Source organism: Octopus sinensis, linkage group LG2 (assembly GCF_006345805.1).
Source record: "Octopus sinensis linkage group LG2, ASM634580v1, whole genome shotgun sequence".
Lineage (NCBI taxonomy): Eukaryota > Metazoa > Mollusca > Cephalopoda > Octopoda > Octopodidae > Octopus > Octopus sinensis.
Genome location: NC_042998.1, coordinates 39,341,615 through 39,361,600, shown reverse-complemented (window position 1 = coordinate 39,361,600; position 19,986 = coordinate 39,341,615). Strand labels below are relative to the sequence as shown.

At 38.9% G+C, this 19,986-nt stretch overlaps 1 protein-coding gene across 2 annotated transcripts in view; it reads left to right on the top strand.

Annotated features, from left to right (window-relative positions):
- The first annotated feature begins 7,366 nt into the window (after positions 1-7,366).
- Positions 7,367-19,986, top strand: part of LOC115232353 (chitinase-3-like protein 1) — a 52,692-nt gene continuing 40,072 nt past the window's right edge. Inside the window, exons 1-2 of one of the 2 annotated variants that reach the window (XM_036512224.1) lie at positions 7,367-7,509; positions 18,691-18,745. In XM_036512224.1, coding sequence (XP_036368117.1) covers positions 18,691-18,745 — 55 coding nt within the window. In that variant the 5' untranslated portion in view covers positions 7,367-7,509. Of the gene's footprint in view, positions 7,510-18,690; positions 18,746-19,986 lie in introns of those variants that run through there. The other variant, XM_029802191.2, reaches the window with a different exon arrangement.

The following is a 19,986-nucleotide window of genomic DNA, read 5'->3' as shown; positions in this document are numbered from 1 at the left end:
CACATTCTTGCAATATCTTCTTTTAGTGGTTCGTACTTTTCAATTTTTCCCCAGTTCTTTATCAACTACTCGTCCATCCAAAGGCATAGCAATGTCTATGATTTTGGTTTGTTTCATCATTTTATTAACTGTAATAATGCCTAATCTCAGAGCATCAATCACTGAATTACACTGGATTATAAAATCCCACGAGATCTTCTACTCATCATTCTTGATGACACCTTATCCTTTATGCTCCTACCATTTCAATGCCCTTTCAAGACCACACTTCTCACACATTCTCCAATAAACATACTTAGCTACGTTATCATTCCTTCTTTCGTATTCCTTTTGAGCCAGTTTGCTACACTCATTCATTCACAATATTTGAGACTTTCATTTTTGATGCCACACATCCTACAATGAGGTGATTTCTGAGCTCTGCATACCAGTGCCTTAGTGTATCCTTTCATATCACTTTTCTTTAACCATCTCCCGGCGTTGGTCTTGTTTTCCCTTCTTTTTTTTTTCTGAGGTATTACCCATGCATCGCTTTCACTTTCCATTTGTGCAATGTTTGCTCTCCGTCTTTTTTTCTAAATTTCTTCTCAGTGTGTCACATTTTCCACAAGGTATTGTGTTGCTATTTCTAACAGCAACAACCAAAGTTTCGATCGGTTGCTTGATGTACCATCACAGATTGTTTTCCTCACTAGCAACACAGCCTATGAGATCTCTTCTTCTGCTGTTTCTAGACATACAGAGTATGTCTATAAGCTATTGTGTTTAGACCTGGTTTCTATCCTCAAACTGTTCCGTCATGTAGATTCAGTTTTTTTAAGAAACTGATTGTGGTGATCGTAGTTTTTATGGTGATTGTAGTGAAATCCGGGTCTAGATATTTCCAGTTTGGAACCTTTGTTTACAGTTTGGTCACCATGACATAGACATACAGTATATCGACATCACTTTTGAGGTGCAGTTCTTTGTTCACTGTCATCACTTCCCTGGTTTTCCTAGCCATTTCCTCAAACTTGTTCTTTGTCAATCTAACAACACCGGCGCCATATTGCATTAAAGAGGCAGTCCATACATTCATTGTCTCCTGATCTTCTTCTTTCCATTCAGTCTACTCTACATAATTAATTTGATCATTCTGTAGTATTCTTGCATAAGGCTTTCTTTTATCTCCTCTCTTTGATTTTGTCATAATCCAAAACATCCAAATGCTTGAATCTGTCCACTTCAACTTCCTTGATTCTCTCGTCGTTGGGTAGGTCCGGATGGAGTACAAGAGTTACTGTAACCTCTTTGTCTTCACTCACTATGCTTTCAATCGTCATTCTCTTCATCTGATCACGCTCTAATGCTGCCAACCATCCGGTTTTCCTTATTATCCTTGCCTGATCACGCAGTCTCTGTTCCGTAATATCTAAGCCTTACATCTCCATCCAAACGTTATGCATTCTCTTACTATTTCCACTTATGGACTTCTCTTCACCATCAACGGAAAAGAAAGAGAGAGAGAGAGAGACAGAAAAGAGAAGGGGAGAGAGAGAAAGAGGAGAGGAGAGAGAGAGAGAAAGAGGAGGGGGAGAGAGAAAGAATACAGAACGAAGCCAGAATTGTTTATTTTACGAGGAGATAGGATGAAAATAGTATTTTGGGAATCGAGGAAGAAGCTAAATCATCTAAAACAGAAACTTTATAGGTAGGAGAGGCCATCTAAATATATAAATATATCGAATTTATAAAAGAATATCGAACTGCTTGAAAGAAAAACAGCTTACGGTTTTAAGGAGTGATATACATAGTGTTCTCTGGTCGCGTGCAAGTGATCATCATCATTATATAATTGTTCGACATTTGGTAGTTTGAGGCAAATTTCTACTACATCACTTGCTGCACCTCCATGTTGCTGCGGTGTGCGCAGCATTGTGTGTTCTTTTCTGTTGTTGGGAGTGCGCAGACTCTTCTCTGTATCATATTGTGTTAGTTTTTTTTCTCTTTTTTGTTTAGTTTTAAATTGATAGGGTCTTGCGTAGGATATGGGCTGTTCCTAGCAGGGCTTTTGGTGTGTGTGTGTGTGGGGGGGTATAGTGTATAGTGTTGAGGATCCAGCTATAGCTTCTACGTTTTTGTTCATATGTTTTGCTTATTATGCCCAATGCTCCAATTATTGTTGGTAGTGTTTTCACCTTCCTGCTCCAAAGCTTGAATATTTCAAATTCGGGGTCTTTGTCGACTTCTTTTTGGACGGCATTTTAATCAGAAGCGACTGCAATGTCTATCAGTAAACAGGTGTTTTTCCCCCCAATCCTCGATTATTATGTCTAGCAGATTAACTTTTATTTCTTTGACTGTTTGAATCGGCATCTCCCAGATGATTGTGGCCTGGTCGTTCTCTTGTACCTTGTTTGGCAAATGTTTATACCACCTATTGTCAGTTTTAATGTTGTAATGTTGGCATATGTGTAGTGGATATAACTGCTGACTCGGTCGTATATTCAGATTTAGCAAGCACTCAGCAGCCAGAGATGATTAGGCCAACAGTCTCATTGTGCTGGTTGCACATTCTGCATTTGGTATTGGGGCCTGTTTTCAATATTTTGCTATTATAATTATTTGTAGTTAGGCATTGATCTTGTGCAGCGAGAATCAGCCCTTCCGTTTCAACTTTATTATTAGACTGTCAGAGAAGAAAAATACCTGACATCGAGCTACAACAAGTAACTTTAGATACCAAGAACCCATATAAGTATCCTAGCTGTCCCTAATAACACTGTTTTCTGCAGCTGCACTAAACTGGGTTTGCACCTATTTCTTCAATCCATCTGTTCAAATCTTTAAGGATAGTTCCTAATGCACCTATAACTACTGGGATACATTTTACCTACACTTTCTTCCTTATCGCATACCTTGTTGTCAGCTGGGCATGCTGTAGCTATGGTCCAGCATAGTTTGTTTTCTTTCTCAATTAAAACTATGTCTGGCTTCCAATTCTCTATCTCATAGTCGTACTGAATCATAAAATCCCATAGTATCTTTGCATTTCTATTTTCAGGTTTGTTATTCTTATTACTAGCAGGTGTACCCGGCATTGCCCGGGTGCGTTAATTCGAAAAGGCTTTGAAACTAATAAAGCGATTAACACTCTCTCCCTTAAGCACCTTTCACGCTTTATGGCAAGACTAACACCTAAGTAACTCTTTAAGGGAACCGCACGTGTAATATTACGACAACAATCAAGTGAAAAAAATAAAGCAACAAAAATTATAACAGCAATAACGTAGGACTGAAATATGGCGCCAGTACGGCAAGTCTACAAAACTTCCTTATAAGCAACATTTTTAGTTTTCCCCTGGGGGGATGAAGGCATGTAAACTGTTCCTACAATCCACTCTTGGGCAGCCAACGTACAGTTGACTGTGTGAAAAGCATGGTTCGGCTAAGTAAAGTCCACCGACTGACAGCTACTGCACCTGGGACTTATTAATGGACATGGTGTAACAGAGTCGAATTGGAAACTGCATTCTGCGGAATGTGAACAGTAAGTCAGCAGTCGAAGGCAGAAGGGGAATTCGCGGTGTGAAGACGTCTTGACCTTTACCACAGACAGTCATAATCGTTGCTTTAATGACATTGGGAAGTAATTTTGTGATAACAAGGCGTGTACCGTTGCACAACGTCAGTGGATTTAAATTCCTTATCAGCATAACAGAGCTACCTACTTTAAGAGTAAGAATATGTGGAGGTACACCTGAAGGCTCCAAGGAATTCAAAAATTCAGTGGGATAATCCAACTACTTCATCTTGATTGGGAATGGTGTCTACTGACTTATAGACTGTTATGTCCGCAGGCAAACGCAGTAAGAGGCTGTTGTTGATTGCCCTGACCGCGACGTTTTTAGGAGCCAAAATGGCTCTTTTGGCAAAGCCAATCTAGATCTCTGTTGTGGACTTCTAGGCCTGGGAAGACCTTGTCCTGAAGACTCTGGATAGTACTGGCTATTGTGCAAATTTTATTATGTCAACATCTTCATTTCCGTGTTCTAGAACTTCACCATTGCCAAGAAGGAGAATGTCCCTTGAAAAATCTTCTGACAGTGGATCCTCATGGAGGTGCGCTCTCATGTTGGATTCTAACTTTAAAGTAACAACATGACCCCATAGAGGTGAAGACTTAAGATACGCCATTACTTCATCCGCCCTTGTGCCTTTCGGAATCACTGGCAGGGTTTGTCTAAAGTCCCCATATAGCAAGACAGTGACACCCCACATCGGTTCGTGGCTTTCCTTTATGTCTCGCAAAGTTCTATCTAATGCCTCAAGGGCATCCTTGTAAGCCATTGTGCATTCATCCCAAACTATCAGGCGGCATTGTGCGAGCAATTGCTTGTTGTCCGACGTCTTTGAAATGTTGCAAACAGGCGTTGGTGTACTTGCGAGGTTAATGGGAAGCTTAAACGTAGAGTGTGCAGTCCTGCCACCAGGGAGCAGAGAAGCAGCTAAGCCCGAAGTTGCCACAGCTATTGTGATGCACTTTTGTAGTCTTACTTTTGCAAGAATGAATCTAGTTACGAATGTTTTGCCTGTCCCGCCAGGAGTGTTAAGGAAGAAAACACCACCTTTACGACCCTGGACTTGCTGAACGATTGTGTCGTAGGCGTGCTTCTGGTCAGGTAGCAGGAGTGCCTCATTGATTTGGACATATGTAGATAGTTCCGTAATGTTGTAAGATGTTTCCCGAACAATCTCAGAAGGGAGATCAATTGAGGCAGGCTTTGCAGCGGGGGAAGCCCGTAAGTGGTCATTACGTCACCGCCTAAAGCTAAAGTCTTCTTTTCAATCTCAATCAGCGCTAGGTTGTATATTGTATCGGTGAAACCATACTCAATTTCATTTTTACCAAATAATTTACGAAGGAGGGAATGGGTTATTTCCCTTGGAAGCTTAAAAATAATTACACCCGCCGTTCAACCGCGCTCAAATGTTGTTCCTTCGCCGTTTACCCGAACATTTTTTTTCGAAATCAATTTATAGTTAAAACCTCCTGAGACACATAAGCAATGTGTGTGGGAAGTTTAAGAAAAATCAGTGGAGCCGTTTTGGCGCAAAACGAGGATATACCAATACACACACATTTTCAGTTTTAATATGTGAGATTATTATTATTATTATTATCATTATTATTATTATTATTATTAAGCTAGTATATGCTAATTTAGTTAGCAGGGATTCTTCCTTTGGATTCTTGCAGAATATAGGATGGTGCTTTTCTGCAGGTTGCCAATGCAAGTTTCAATTCCAATTTCTTTCAGTCTTTTTAGGTTGCATTTTAGGTTTTGTACCAATTGCACCAATTTCTGGAGGAAGAATTGTTGGCTTGGTATTCCATACTCTCCTCAGTTCTTTGACTAGGTCCTGATATTTCTTAACTGCTTTCAAATTCTTTGATGTCGATTCTGTTATTATAGCGAATTGCAAATTCTAGGATCTTAAACTGTTTATTTTGTACTCTCTGGTCATGTCTGGACCTCTTGTAATTGATGGGATTCGCACATCTATATATTTTTTTGGTCATGGGTTCTGGCAATGGAAAGAAAGTCTGTTAAAGGGGGGAAAAGAAGAGGAAAAAAGAAGAAAAAAAAGGAGAGTAGTTTTTTCTTTTTTTTCATTTCATTTCTATCACTCTCCTATTTTTGTTTCTTCATTTCTTTCCTTTATCATACTTCCTCTTCATCACCATACCCTATAACTACACACACACACACACACAACATTATCTCCATCGAAATAGTCACCTTGGATACCAATACACTAGTCCCAGTTTCCCTGCCAATATTGGAATCCGGCCTGGAAATTATTTTCCGTAAGCAAATTGAAAACCTTCTGTGATTCGCTCTGGATGTCGACAACGGTATTAAAACGGCTACCGTTAAACAGTATTTTCTTCTTGGGAAAGGGATGGAATTTCTCGGGTGCCAAGTCTGTCGAATAGAGCGGGTACGGAAGTGATCACCATGTTTTTGGTGAGAAACTCCTGAGTGAGGAGAGCATGGTGGCAGGGTGCATTGTCATCGAGAAGAATCGAATTCTTCGCGCTCTACAGATCCGGTCGCTTTCGCTGAATATCCTCCCCCAAATGCTTCAAAACATCACAGTAGAACTTTCGATTAACGATCTGGCCCTGGAGGAAGAATTCTTGAAGCATAATATTGCAGTTGTCAAAAAAAAAAATACCATGAGCATGCCCTTGACTGAGCTGGGACTCGTGCCTTTTGAAGCACCCATGCCACTCGAAACATTGTGTCCGACCCATCGCTTCGTCGCCATAAGCTTACTGAAGTATGCTCAACGTTGGTTCGTTGTTCTGACTTCCTGTCCATGACAAAATTCGAAGACTATAGCATACACGTTATCACAAAAACACAAATTTCACAATTTGCGAAGCAAACACAGCGATGTCCCTCAGTGCACTGCTTTACGAAACTCATTGCTAGCTTTCACTGCACTCTGTGTGCTGCCAGCTGTTGGCGCGCTACAGAACTAGTCTGGGAACTTTCTGATACACACACAAACACGCACACAGAGAAAGAGAGGTATGAGCAAATCCCATTTATTTCAAGTCGTAACTTGCCTGATGATCTTGTGCATCAACAGCTGAAACTCAGAGTAACAAGAGACTCACTCGACCAAGATAAAAGTATATTGAGTATTGAGTACCCCTTTTTTTCGACAGTTAACACTAAACGGATGCGAGTGTGTGTGTGTGTGCATGTGTGTGTACACGTGAGCTTTTATGTACAGGTGGGTGTAAAGATAAAAGAAATGATTACTGAACAAGGATTGTGGGAGCCAAACAATTTTATTTACGGTCTTACTTAGCTGTGCATCATTTGAAGTTTCATCGGGTGTCTGGAGTCACAATTAGTTACTTTTTTTTGTAAGATGGAGTTGTGGGGGTTGGCAGAATTAAGAGCGTCGATAATCCTGCAAAGCTCAACTTTTTCATTCACTCCTCCAGGGCCAAGAAACAAAATTTCAGTTAAGTACTGGAGTACAGGGGGGGAGGGGGAATTTGATCGGCTAATCTTCCTTTTAGGCTTGTGCTTATATTAGAAAGTTATCTTTTAGGAAGATATAAGTAAACTCAAACCTTATGACACCATCCAACAACGAACTTGATATTCAAACACTCTAGTTATTACTCAAATATGACTCACTCTCTCTCTCTCTCTCTCTCTCAGCAGTAGATAAAAAAACAATTAATTTTCTTCAATAACGTCTGCATTTTCCTCTGTGACCGTTTATATCACTTTTCCTCCTCTTTGTATAAATGTTATTTTATCTCAGAGCACTTCTACCGTCAACATTATCTTTAAAACTAAGCTTCATATCTATCAATTGAGAACTAACACCTGCATTGATAATGCTTGATTATATAAATATAATACACACATTTCTATTGCGACAACTTTTAGATTTTTATAACGTTTTACACCATAGGAGAGAGAAAATATCTTCAAGGTAAGCACAATATATCTCTTATTATAATCTCTTATTATAAAAGGCAGATTTTATCTGCCTCCCTTTGTATCTTATAGAAATCTACAATATAGGATTTCTTCAATTACAATTTACCTAGTATTTTTAAGAGTAGAATGCATCGGGTCGTGTCAGGTCCACTTTTTAAAATTTCAACCCCAATTAAGCAAAATTTAGAGAAAACTCACATTGTGGTGTATGAGTCAAATGCTTTTCTTAGTGCGGGCTACAGTACACGCAAACGCACACACACAGTGTGCAACGAATAAAGTGAAAGTAATTCACTTTTTGTAGTGAGTGACTCTTTCACTCTGCCCCCCACTTCCTCTTTACACACATAGACACGCAAATATATAAATAAAATTTTAAGCTAACGTGCGTGTGTGTGAGTGTGTGTGTGTGTGTGTGTGAGGGTGCGTGTGTGTGTGTGTGCGTGAGTGTGTGACAGGAAAGTTTTTTAGGACGAATATAAGACCTATATCCAAGTAGCAGAAAGATCGCCCAAAAGTGTATATAGATATTTAAATGTATTTATATATTCATCTATACACAGATGTATGTATAATGTGTGTGTATATATTTCCATAGAGGTAACCTTTCACTCCATACAAAGTTTTTTAGGACGAATATAAGATCTAAAGTATATACAAGTAGCACAAAGATCGCCCAAAAGTGTATATAGATATATAAATGTATTTATATATTCATCTATGCACACATGTATGTATAACGTGTGTGTATATATTTCCATAGAGGTAACCATTCACTCCATACAAAGTTTTTTAGGACGAAAATAAGATCTAAAGTTATCTCTAAGAAACAGAAAGATCGCCCAAAAGTGTATATAGATATTTAAATGTATTTATATATTCATCTATACACACATGTATGTATAATGTGCGTGTATATATTTCCATAGAGGTAACCATTCAATCCATACTAAGTTTTTTAGGACGAAAATATTTATATATAAAAGAAAGGTTGTGTGTCTGTCTACTCCGATTTAGATTCCTAACTACTCCCACATTTTGCGATGCAGTTTAACCAAAACCGGGTATCTTATAGTCGTGATTCATATCGAGCCCTTCTGGGTATTAGCGCGCGTCTACGATGAGTCTATGATTTTACAAATAATTTACCATCATTTTTTCCATTTTAATGCATATTTTTTTTAATAAAGGGAAATAACTCTCAAACTTCACACCAATATGCGTGCTCATATTTGACGTAATATCACATCAGCAGCATTTCCTCACACCCTCCTTGCACTTGGCAAAGGCAAAATACCAGGGGATGAAAATGGTAATATTGCCATCGATTCCATTTGTACCATTGTTAAGACGCCTTCTGATCTCAGAGATGCAGTGTTCCCAGATCTACAAGCTAATTATCAGAATATAGATTGGATTGGCAAAAAGGCTATACTGGCCCCGAGGAATAAAACTGTTCACCATATTAATGATGAAGTGCTAAAACTCATTCCTGGGGAAGTCTATGTATATCAGTCTATCGATACAACTCCTGACCCAGAGGACGTCATCAACTATCCAATAGAGGTACTCAATTCCTTTGAGCACCCCGGACTACCACCACACTTTCTCAAACTTAAAGTTGGTGCCCCTATAATGCTCATCAGAAATTTGGTTCCCCCAAAACAATGCAATGGCACACGTTTGATCGTTAAGTCCTTATCTCCCACCGTAAACTTATATCAATATTTGCCTGAATAATCATCATAATTCAGTGCAATCATTAACAGTACTTTCAAGCAATTCAGCCCCGAGCAACGCCGGGCAATTCTGCTAGTCTCTTATTATAAAAGGCAGATTTTATCTGCCTCCCTTTGGGAGTTATACAAATCTACAATATAGGATTTCTTCAATTACAATTTACCTAGCAGTTTTAAGAGTACAATGCATCGCGTCATGCCAGGTCCAGTTTTTAAAATTTAAACTCCAATTAAGCAAAATTTACAGAAAACTCACATTCTGGTGTGTGTGTCAAATGCTTTTCTTAGTCTGGTTTACACCACACGCAAACGCACACACACAGTGTGCAACGAATAAAATGAAAGTAAATAGCAACAGAGTGATTTGAGGAAGACTAAAGTGAAAGTATTCTGTCTATGACGCTGATAGATACATGAGTAAAATGTATGGGAAGCTAAGAGCTAAGAGTGAGTGAAAATGTTCTTGGAAGAGAGTAATTAGTAATAAAGTAAACATACACTCATACATACATACATACATACATACATACTACATACATACATACATACATACATACATACATACATACATACACACGCACACACACATACACACACACATACATACACACACACATACATACATACACACATACATACATACATACATACATACATACATACATACATACATATACATACATACATACACACACACATACACACACACAGTATTGAAGCTTGAGAACAATCAGATACATTTGCAACACATCTGTTGAAAATATTATTGTTCACACACATACATATACATATATACATACAGACAGACAGACAGATAGACACACACACACACACACACACACATGATCCAGCATGGCCACAACCTCAAGGCTGAAACATATAAAAGAATAACAGAATATAAATGTGTGCAAAGTACAAGAAATATTAATGCAGTATATGGGGATTGGACAATAAGCGTAAGGCAGTGTCAATGGTGGTTCCAGAAATCCCGAGCCATAAACTACAGCCTAGAAGACGAACCTCATCCTGAAAGATCTGTAGAACTCGACAAGGACATCCTGAAAACCCTGGTGGAACAAAATATCATCGTAACTGTTGAGGAACTAGCAGAGAAGCTTGGATTTGGTCATTCAACCATTCATTGACACCTGTGTGCTATCGGAAAAGTCAGCAAATTGGGTCAATGGGTTCCTCACGAACTTTCCGAGTCTAATTGCATGCAGAGAGTGAATGTATGCTTTTCTTTGCTGTCATATCTCACCACTACTGCGCTATGTATATCTATATATAAAACTGTAGTTGTGTGAGTGTCTGTCCCCTTCGATTTAGATTCCTAACTACTCCCACATTTTGCGGTACAGTTTAACCAAATTCGGGTAGCTTATAGTCGTGATTCATATCGAGCCCGTCTGAATATTAGCGCGCGTCTACGATGAGTCTACGATTTTAAAAATAATTTAACATCATTTTTTATTCCATTTTAATGCATAATTTTTCGTGTGTCGATGGCGGCGGAGTTGGCGTCCACGCTCACACCTGCACCTGTGGGGAAGGGAGTGTAAGGAAATCAACGTCGTAATGCGTTGTCAAGGAGACCAGTGTTCTTTTAGAACAACGACTTCATGGCTTGAAGACACCAAAACAGAAATGGCTAAGAAAGCGTCTACATGAGTCTACGATTTAAAAAAAAATTTACCATCGTTTTTTTTTCATTTTAATGCATTTTTTCGCTATTATATAAGGGAAGTAACTCTCTAAAAATGTCTACGATGAGTCAACGATTTAAAAAAAAATTTACCATCATATTTTTTCCATTTTTAATGCATTTTTTGCTATTTTTTGGCTATAACTCTCTAAAAATGCTTATATAGTTATTTCCCTTACAAACCCGAGCAACGCCGGGCGATACTGCTAGTCTTATGATAAAAGGCAGATTTTTTCTGCCTCCCAAACCGTTCGTTTTTTATACAATTGTACAATATAGAATTTCTTCAATTGGAATTTACCTATGATTTTTCCAAGTAAATTCCATTGGGTCAAGGCATGTAAAGTTTTTTCAATTTCACCCCCAATTAAGCAAAAATTCGAGAAAAGTAAATATTTTACGATTTGCCTCTCTAATTTCAACTGCTTCACTCATGCTACCACCCTAATTTCTCCTACTTTCTCTTTGCAAGTGTACCTTAAACCTCTACTAAAAAAAAAATACACAGCAAACAGAAACAAATAAATACATAACGATTTACTCCTCACACAATTTCTTCAATTAGAGTTTACCTATGATTTTTCCAAGTACATTCCATTCGGTCATCGCATATAAATTTCTATCAATTTGACCCCCAATTAAGCAAAAATTCGAGAAAACTCAATATTTTACGATTTCCCTCTCTCACGTCAAAGGCTTTACTCCGCCTATTACTCCCACTTCCTCTTTACACACATAGACACGCAAACATATACATATATGACAGTGTCAATTGTTGAAAGAAAATTGTAAGCTAACGTGTGTGTGTGTGTGTGTGTGTGTGTGTGTGTGTGTGTGTGTGTGTGTGTGTGAGTGTGTGTGTGTGTGTGTGTGTGACAGGGATGAGCCATTCATACTGGTCACCCTTTTTGCTAGAAGATCCGCTATGGTCTTATATGCTACACCACTGGTTTTCAATTCATATTAATCAAATTAATATTCAATTTTTCACCCTTATTATGTGTGTGTGTATTAGCAATTCGTATAAAATTGCATCAATGACTTGAACTTGAATAAGTGGTTTCACATAAATGGGGATAAATTAAAAAGGTTTGTTGTTAGTATTATTACTGTTTGACTATTGTAATCATGTTTGTTGGTTCCTCGCCAGGGAAACGTTGTTGTGTTGCATTTGTTAAATAATTGTAAACCGTAACCCTCCCCCTTTCGGAGAAGGGGCTTTGGTTATTGTTTCAAAATTGAATGGTGTCCCTGTTTGGGGAAATTGACAATATTTTCACCGTCTTTACACATATATATATACACATATATACATGCATAATATATCTACCCATACACACACACGCACACAAACACACACACACATACATAGGGGCAGGTGTGGCTGTGTGGTAACAAACTACGTTCGAAGATACTGTACTTGATATGGGCGGTAGTGCCTTGCCGGTCTTTGGCCTACCTTCAACAAACCAAGAAGGCACAAACACTCTCTCTTCACATTTGCTGCGTGAGACATGTTTTAATGTTGACGAGGTTGCCGAGTACATAGCCGACAATGAGCCAAAGCTCCTTCCAGAACACAAGTTCGCTTACAACTCCGTTGTTAATTCAGTCCGGGCCAAAACTGGGAGGATTTTTTTCCTGGACGCTCCTGGGGGCAATGGGAAAACTTTTGTCAACAAATTAATATTGGCTGAGATTAGGCGAACACAAGGCATTGCCCTAGCTGTGGCATCATCTGGAATTGCGGCTACTTTGTTGCCAGGTGGCAGGACAGCTCACTCCACTTTCAAGCTTCCGCTTCACTTAGCGAAGACTGAGACACCAACTTGCAACATCAGTAACAGCTCCGATCAGGCAGAAGTCTTCAGACGATGCAAGCTTATCGTTTGGGATGAATGCACGATGGCCCACAGACGTGCTCTTGAGGCACTAGATAGATCTCTCAGAGACATCAAACACTCTTCAGCTCCCATGGGAGGCATAACACTTCTTCTTTCAGGGGACTTCCGACAAACACTTCCCGTTATTCCCAAAGGGACTACAGCTGATGCAGTAAGTGCGTGTCTTAAGTCATCCACATTGTGGCCACTGGTGAAGACTCTCAAACTTCACACCAATATGCGTGCTCATATGCGACGTAATATCACATCAGCAGCATTTTCTCACACCCTCCTTGCATTTGGCGAAGGCAAAATACCAGGGGATGAAAATGGTAATATTGCCATCGATTCCATTTGTACCATTGTCAAAATACCTTCTGATCTCAGAGATGCAGTGTTCCCAGATCTACAAGCTAATTATCAGAATATGGATTGGATTGGCCAAAGGGCTATTCTGGCCCCGAGGAATAAAGCTGTTCACCATATTAATGATGAAGTGCTAAAACTCATTCCTGGGGAAGTCTATGTATATCAGTCTATCGATACAACTCCTGACCCAGAGGACGTCATCAACTATCCAATGGAGGTACTCAATTCCTTTGAGCACCCCGGACTACCACCACACATTCTCAAACTTAAAGTTGGTGCCCCTATAATGCTCATTAGAAATTTGGTTCCCCCAAAACAATGCAATAGCACACGTTTGATCGTTAAGTCCTTATCTCCCACCGTAAACTTATATCAATATTTGCCTGAATAACCATCATAATTCAGTGCAATCATTAACAGTACTTTCAAGCAATTCAGCCCCGAGCATCGCCGGGCAATTCTGCTAGTTTTTTATAAAGTGTTCCAAATGTTCACCAGAGAGAGAGAGAGGGAGAGAGAGAGAGAGTGAGTGAGGAAGAGAGGGAGAAAGAGAGAGAGAGAGAGAGAGAGAGAGAGAGAGAGAGAGAGAGAGAGAGAGAGAGAGAGAGAGAGAGAGAGAAGCAGTGAGCTACATTTCTTACAGCATTTAGTTCCATCCCTGTATGTTTTGAATTCAGTTGCTGCTAGATTAGACTTTCTGTTCATCATTCTGATGTCAGGTTGGACTCAGTGGAGCATACAGTTCTATTTCAAATGCGTGGCTTTGGGTCCCGTAGCATAGAACTGTTGGTATACGGAATCAAAATCGATTGTAGATTTACTTAACCGACAGATTAACTTTAAAGCATTTTGTCAAGGGGATCCACATTAGGACACACATTTGCCTTACAAATAATTTACCAAGTTAATGTTATGGGCTGGACGTGAATGCTGGATTAGATGCATTTGTTAATAGAACTGCAAACTGTAAGGAAAAGCTCAGATTGCTTTATTAACAGCAGTTCTTGACCAGCGCCACTAGAATTATCAAACATCGGACCCTGGCGTGGTTTGAGCTCAGATGTAAATAAATTGCACATGGCATTCTATTGATTCTACCGATAAATGCTCGTAACTACCAAAATATAATAATGATATACTGACAACAACCACAACAACAACACCAGCAGTGGCAGAAGCAACAACAACAACAATAACACTGATAATAACAAAGTTTTCAAATTTTGGCCCAAGGCCAGTAATTTCGAGGAAAGGAGCAAGTCAACCTAGCGTTTAACTGGGTCGACCCCAAAGAGATAAAAGGCAGAGTTGACTTCGGCAGAATATGAACTCAGAACGAAAAGATGGATGAAATATTGCTTAGCATTTTGTCCGCTGCACTAAAGATCTTGCCAGCTCACCATCTTAAGCATAATAATATAAATAATAATAATGATAATAATAATGGCCTGTGTAAGACCTATCCTCTGACAGTCAAGCCCCACTCCTTCGTCAAACCAATAGGAGAAGAGTGGGAAAAGGCGAGTATCTGTCACCTTGAAATAACCAGTGCTCCGGATAGGTTGTACTCATTAGCCTTGGATGGCAAACTGCCTTGGAGAAAGAACACTCTGAATTCAAAACCAGAGGAGCAAGGTCCCTACTGCCTTAGCGGATTACCTTGATAGAAATGGTGTCTTGATAAAAGTACTAGTAACCTAAAAACACATCACATTTGTGAGTGAAAATGTCAGGCAAAATAGGTGACCATAATGGTATGAACGGAAATGGAACCAATGGTGAAGGTACCGCACCCCGTAGGTTCCCCACCGTGCAGCAGGGTAGGCCTAGTAGTAATCCAGCAACTGTTAGCCATGCTACAAGACATAAGTGGAGTAAACAAGTAAACATGATGGTTACGGATTGTTACTACCGGTGCACCTCAGTGGGTGTGAATGGCGTGCCTGTCAGAGGGTGCAGGAAACAAATGCAAAAAAAGATTGGTGCAAGTGTGACAGTAGAACACCTACAAAAATCAGCATTGCTTGGAACTGGAAGAATTCTTTGCAAGGTTCTTGAAGCATGACCAGTAAACTAGTGTCACCTTAAGTCAGCTGGCTGTGGACAGCTGACACTTTCCATTATACCCAGCAAAATATGTTGTGAGTTTTTGTATAATAATAATAATAATAATAATAATAATAATAATAATAATAATAATAATAATAATAACCCTCACATATTTATGATTATCTCAATTACAAGACAAAAGTTGAAACTAAACAACATTTAATAATACCTTTTAATAATAAATGGAAATAATAATAATGATGATGATGATGATAATTTAGCCAAAACTCATGTTGGATCAGAGGAAATATTAACGTTGACAAATAGTGGTAACAAAATGAAAATAATAATATCAGTGATGATAATAATAATGAAAGGAACCGGTTGGAATCTCCCTACCTCATATGAGTGACAATGAAAAAACAAAAACTGAAGCCCTTGATGGTGATAGTGTTACACTTGGCAGGCTCAGAGATACTGGTCCGACTCCAGCCTGTTGTTACCTAGGAAAGGACCAGCACACACGGCGTAGATGGAACAAACAAATCATTGCTGTGGTCATGGATTGTTACTACCTGAGCAATCCCACAGACGAAAATAGTGTTCATACTAGGGAATACCAACAACGTATGTACGGTCTATGGAGAGAAAGAAGAGTGTTTCAAGTTACGGAACAGAGATTATGTGATCAAGCTAGAACAATAAGAAAAAATCGTTGGTTCACAGGAGTAGAGCTCAAAGCTATCAAAAGACGGGTATTGGAAAACAGCAGCAGAGGAGATGATGAAAATACAGTTCTTAGTGATAAAAGTAATTTCATAGCAGAAAACAGAGGTGAGATCTCTAATAAACCACAGGAAAGGAACAGTGATAGCTTGCTCGATGAGAGACATATAGATGGTTTGGAAGAGGACAATAAAACTAATGGTGACATGACAGATGGGCAAAAGGCAATCTATGACAGAATAAAGGCAAGGCTACAGGAAAACGACAGTGACATCATTTGCAACCTTAAAAAGGTGGAAACTGAACCAAGAATCGAAAAATGTGAAGGGAATTCTGAAATACTTCAGAACGAAAAGCATCACAGAAACAAATAATTTGATCAAGGCAGCAAGTATTGTTGTAGCAGAAAATGTGGGTGTTGATGTCAAGAAAAAGAAATATAATGGGAGTGACAAAAGAAAAGATCTATGGTGGAAAAGAAGGATACAGGTGGGGATTAGATATGCTCATGAAGGACATTTCTGTGTTAGACCGTAAAGACAAGGGGGAGCTTAAAAGCAAGCAAAAATACAGGGCACTGAACAGGAAGTATAATATTGAAAGAAAGGGCCTGAAAGTGGTAATGGAGGAACTGAAACAGCACCTCGTTGCAAAGATGGTAAGATATGATCAAAGAATGAAGGGCTGCCAGTAGAATAAGTTATTCATAGTAGATAAGAAGAGATTCTACAAAGAAATAAATGGAGAGTGTACAGATGAAAAGTTGATACCAGATAACATTGAAAGTCAAGGAGCACAAGAAGGATGCTGAATGGTTGCAAGAACTGAAACAAATGGAAGTCTGTCCAAAACAGGCAGAACTGGTCATTTCAGTTAGGGAAGTGAAGGAAATCAGCAACAAAATGGGCAACTGGAAGGCCCTGGGACCAGGTGGAGTTCAAGGCTACTGGATCAAAAGATTTGGTGAATGTTATGCACAAATAGCTGCACAACTCAACACCTTCTTAAATGCTGAACAAGTAACACCAAAGTGGTTGACAGTAAGTAGGACAGTGCTGTGCTTGAAAAAAACATCGAAGAAAGCAATACGGTAGACAATTACAGGCTGATGTCCTACTTGCCACTTATGTGGAAATTATTGACTGGAATAGTCACAGAGTCAATGTATGGACATCTGGAAAACAATGGAGTCCTGTCACATGAGAAGGAGGGGTGCAAGCATAAGTGCAGAGGTAACAAGGATCAGCTCCTGGTAGACAAAGCTGTACTTAGAGACTGCAAAAGGAGGAAAACTAACTTAGCTATGTCATGGATTGATTATTGTAAGGTGTACAATACGATCCCACATTCTTGGCTTATGGAATGTTGAAACTATTTGGGATTGTACATTATTTACATTTGATGAATATTTGTCCTCATCTTGTTTGTTGTTAACACAACGTTTCAGCTGATATACCCTCCAGCCTTCTTCAGGTGTCTTGGGGAAATTTTGAACCTGGGTTCTCGTTCCTAAGATATTCTTCAATGTTGTTGTTATTATTATTATTATTATTATTGTTCAGGTCACTGCTTGGAAACGAACTTGGAATCTTGGGGTTAGTAGCCCGTGCTCTAAACCACTACGCCATATGATTCCAAGCTCGATTCCAAGCAGTGACCTGAACAATAATAATAATAATAATAATAATAATAATAATAATAATAATAACAACATTGATTTAAAACCGGAAGGAAAACTAACAACAACAACAATAATAATAATAAACCAGACAAAGTGTTAATTGAGAAAAAAGAAAACAAAGTTGGATCATAGATCTAGCATGCCCAGCTGACAACAAGGTATGCGATAAGGAAGAAAGAAAAGTCAATAGATATAACAGGTTAGCTTGGGAGGTTAAGCAGTTGTGGCTGCTGAAAAAGGTGGTAGTAGTACCAATAATTGTCGGAGCCCTGGAAACAGTGAGTAAAAACCTTGATAAGTATGTGGAACAAATAGGAGCTGCAATAAGGGTGGAGCACTCGTAGAAAACAGCACTGCTTGGAACCGCTCGAATACTCTGGATGGAAAAATAAGGGATGTTACCTTACTTCACTGGTAGTGAACAGCTGACACCGTAGTAGTACATCTCCAGCATTAGAAGCTGTGCAAATAATAATAATAAAATACTTTTATAGCATTGACAAAGGAATGGCTTTTTTTTCTGGCTTTTGTTGTGACTTCCATTATTGTTACTTCTATCATTACTGATTATTGAGATGATGATGATTTTGTTTCTGTTACAATTTGTTGCTGTAGTTATTGTGGTGGCGGTAACGAAACCTCTCTCTCTCTCTCTTGTGGGAGTACTAAGAATGTTGGACCTAAAATTTGCCCCTACAAAAATTACTTTTGCTCTAAATTCAATAATTTATCCACACAGCACTTGCTAGCAGCTCTGGCAACACTCGCCTTGATTTGTCTTCCATGTCGTAGCACTTTTGCATTCCATCAATATTGCCAGGAAATATTGCAAAGTTACCACATTGGCAACACTAATTCGTTAACAACATTGGCATAATAAAATAAAGGCAAACTTAAGACATTTTAATATAAGATTAATTTAAAAGTAAAAGAATGGGAAGTTTTCAAGACAACGAAAAACATTCTAACATGCTGATATTGTTGTGTAATGTATTAATTTTGAACCTTTTATTATTTTCAGATGTTGCTCTCTTTAATTATCTGTTTATCTGCTGTAATGGCAATTCAAGCAATTGGTAAGTAATTCCATCCCATTCGTTGCTTTCTTCGCTGTTAAAGATATTATTCTCATGGAATTTAACTTTTAACTACAGAATCAACTAAGTCACATGTTCCAAGCATGCTTAAATACCACAAGCTCTGCAACGTGAATAACGACGCTAGTTACACTTGCCAAGGCAACATCGTTTCTGATATTGTGTACTATATTAGGAAAAAGCATACACTTGCGTGGGGGCTGCTGCACTCATCCACTTGCAACTACCAACACCAACACATCTTCCCAGTGAGGGCTCTACCTTTCTGTAGATGAACACTTTCCAGAGGTCAACACTCTCCGCGCCTAATGGTATCCCAAAAAAGGACAGAAGATTCACAGCGTATGTTCTCAGAGGAAAACTCAGAGGGCAATGTCCAGTTTTCTGTCACCTTTTCTCTGGAGGCTTTAGAACCAGAAAAATGCCGTGTGTACACACACGCACACACATCACTTTATGTACACAGTATAAGGATACTACCTGCCAATAGTTTCTAGGCAGGTTTTTATAACAAGCAATCTCCAGGCTCTGTTTGTAAATCAGGACATTTTACATCAACCTTCTGGCTTTTTTTCTCGTGATTTATGTGCTTAATTTCAAACAGAACAGACCATGTACTCAGAACCTGAAGAGACTATTAGTAATTTGTTTCTTTATACTGCGTACATTAAATGATGTTTATCTCTGGAGTACTTGTTTTGTTTATCTTACCCTAACAGAACAGTAAATTATATATATATATATATATATATATATATATATATATATGTCAGAACGATACCGAAATATTATTATTTTGCTGATGTTTATTAAATCTCTTTTGGAGCCTCAAGGGTCTTTATCTGGGGAATGCATTTTCTGGATTTGAACCGAATTTGTCTGCAGATGTGCTGTACTTACGTGTACGTGTGGTGGCATTCACCTGGGCTGGATTGAGCTGGTTCCTATCAATGAGTTCACCTCGTCCTTCACGAATGCTGACCACATCCAGCGGTCGGCCCTGATGTCCCAGCAGGCAGAATAAAATAATCCAGCTTGCAAATTTGACAAATGCTCCATTCGTTACTGAAGTGTAGAGTTCATGTTTGGTGTTTCAGTGGGAGTACAAGTCCACATGTGGTCCCAGATCACATGCATACACACTTTAGGACAGTGTAGTCCATAGCAGCTCATCTTGCCGTTGATTGTCGACGGTCGCAGAGGATTCGCTGACCAAGTCA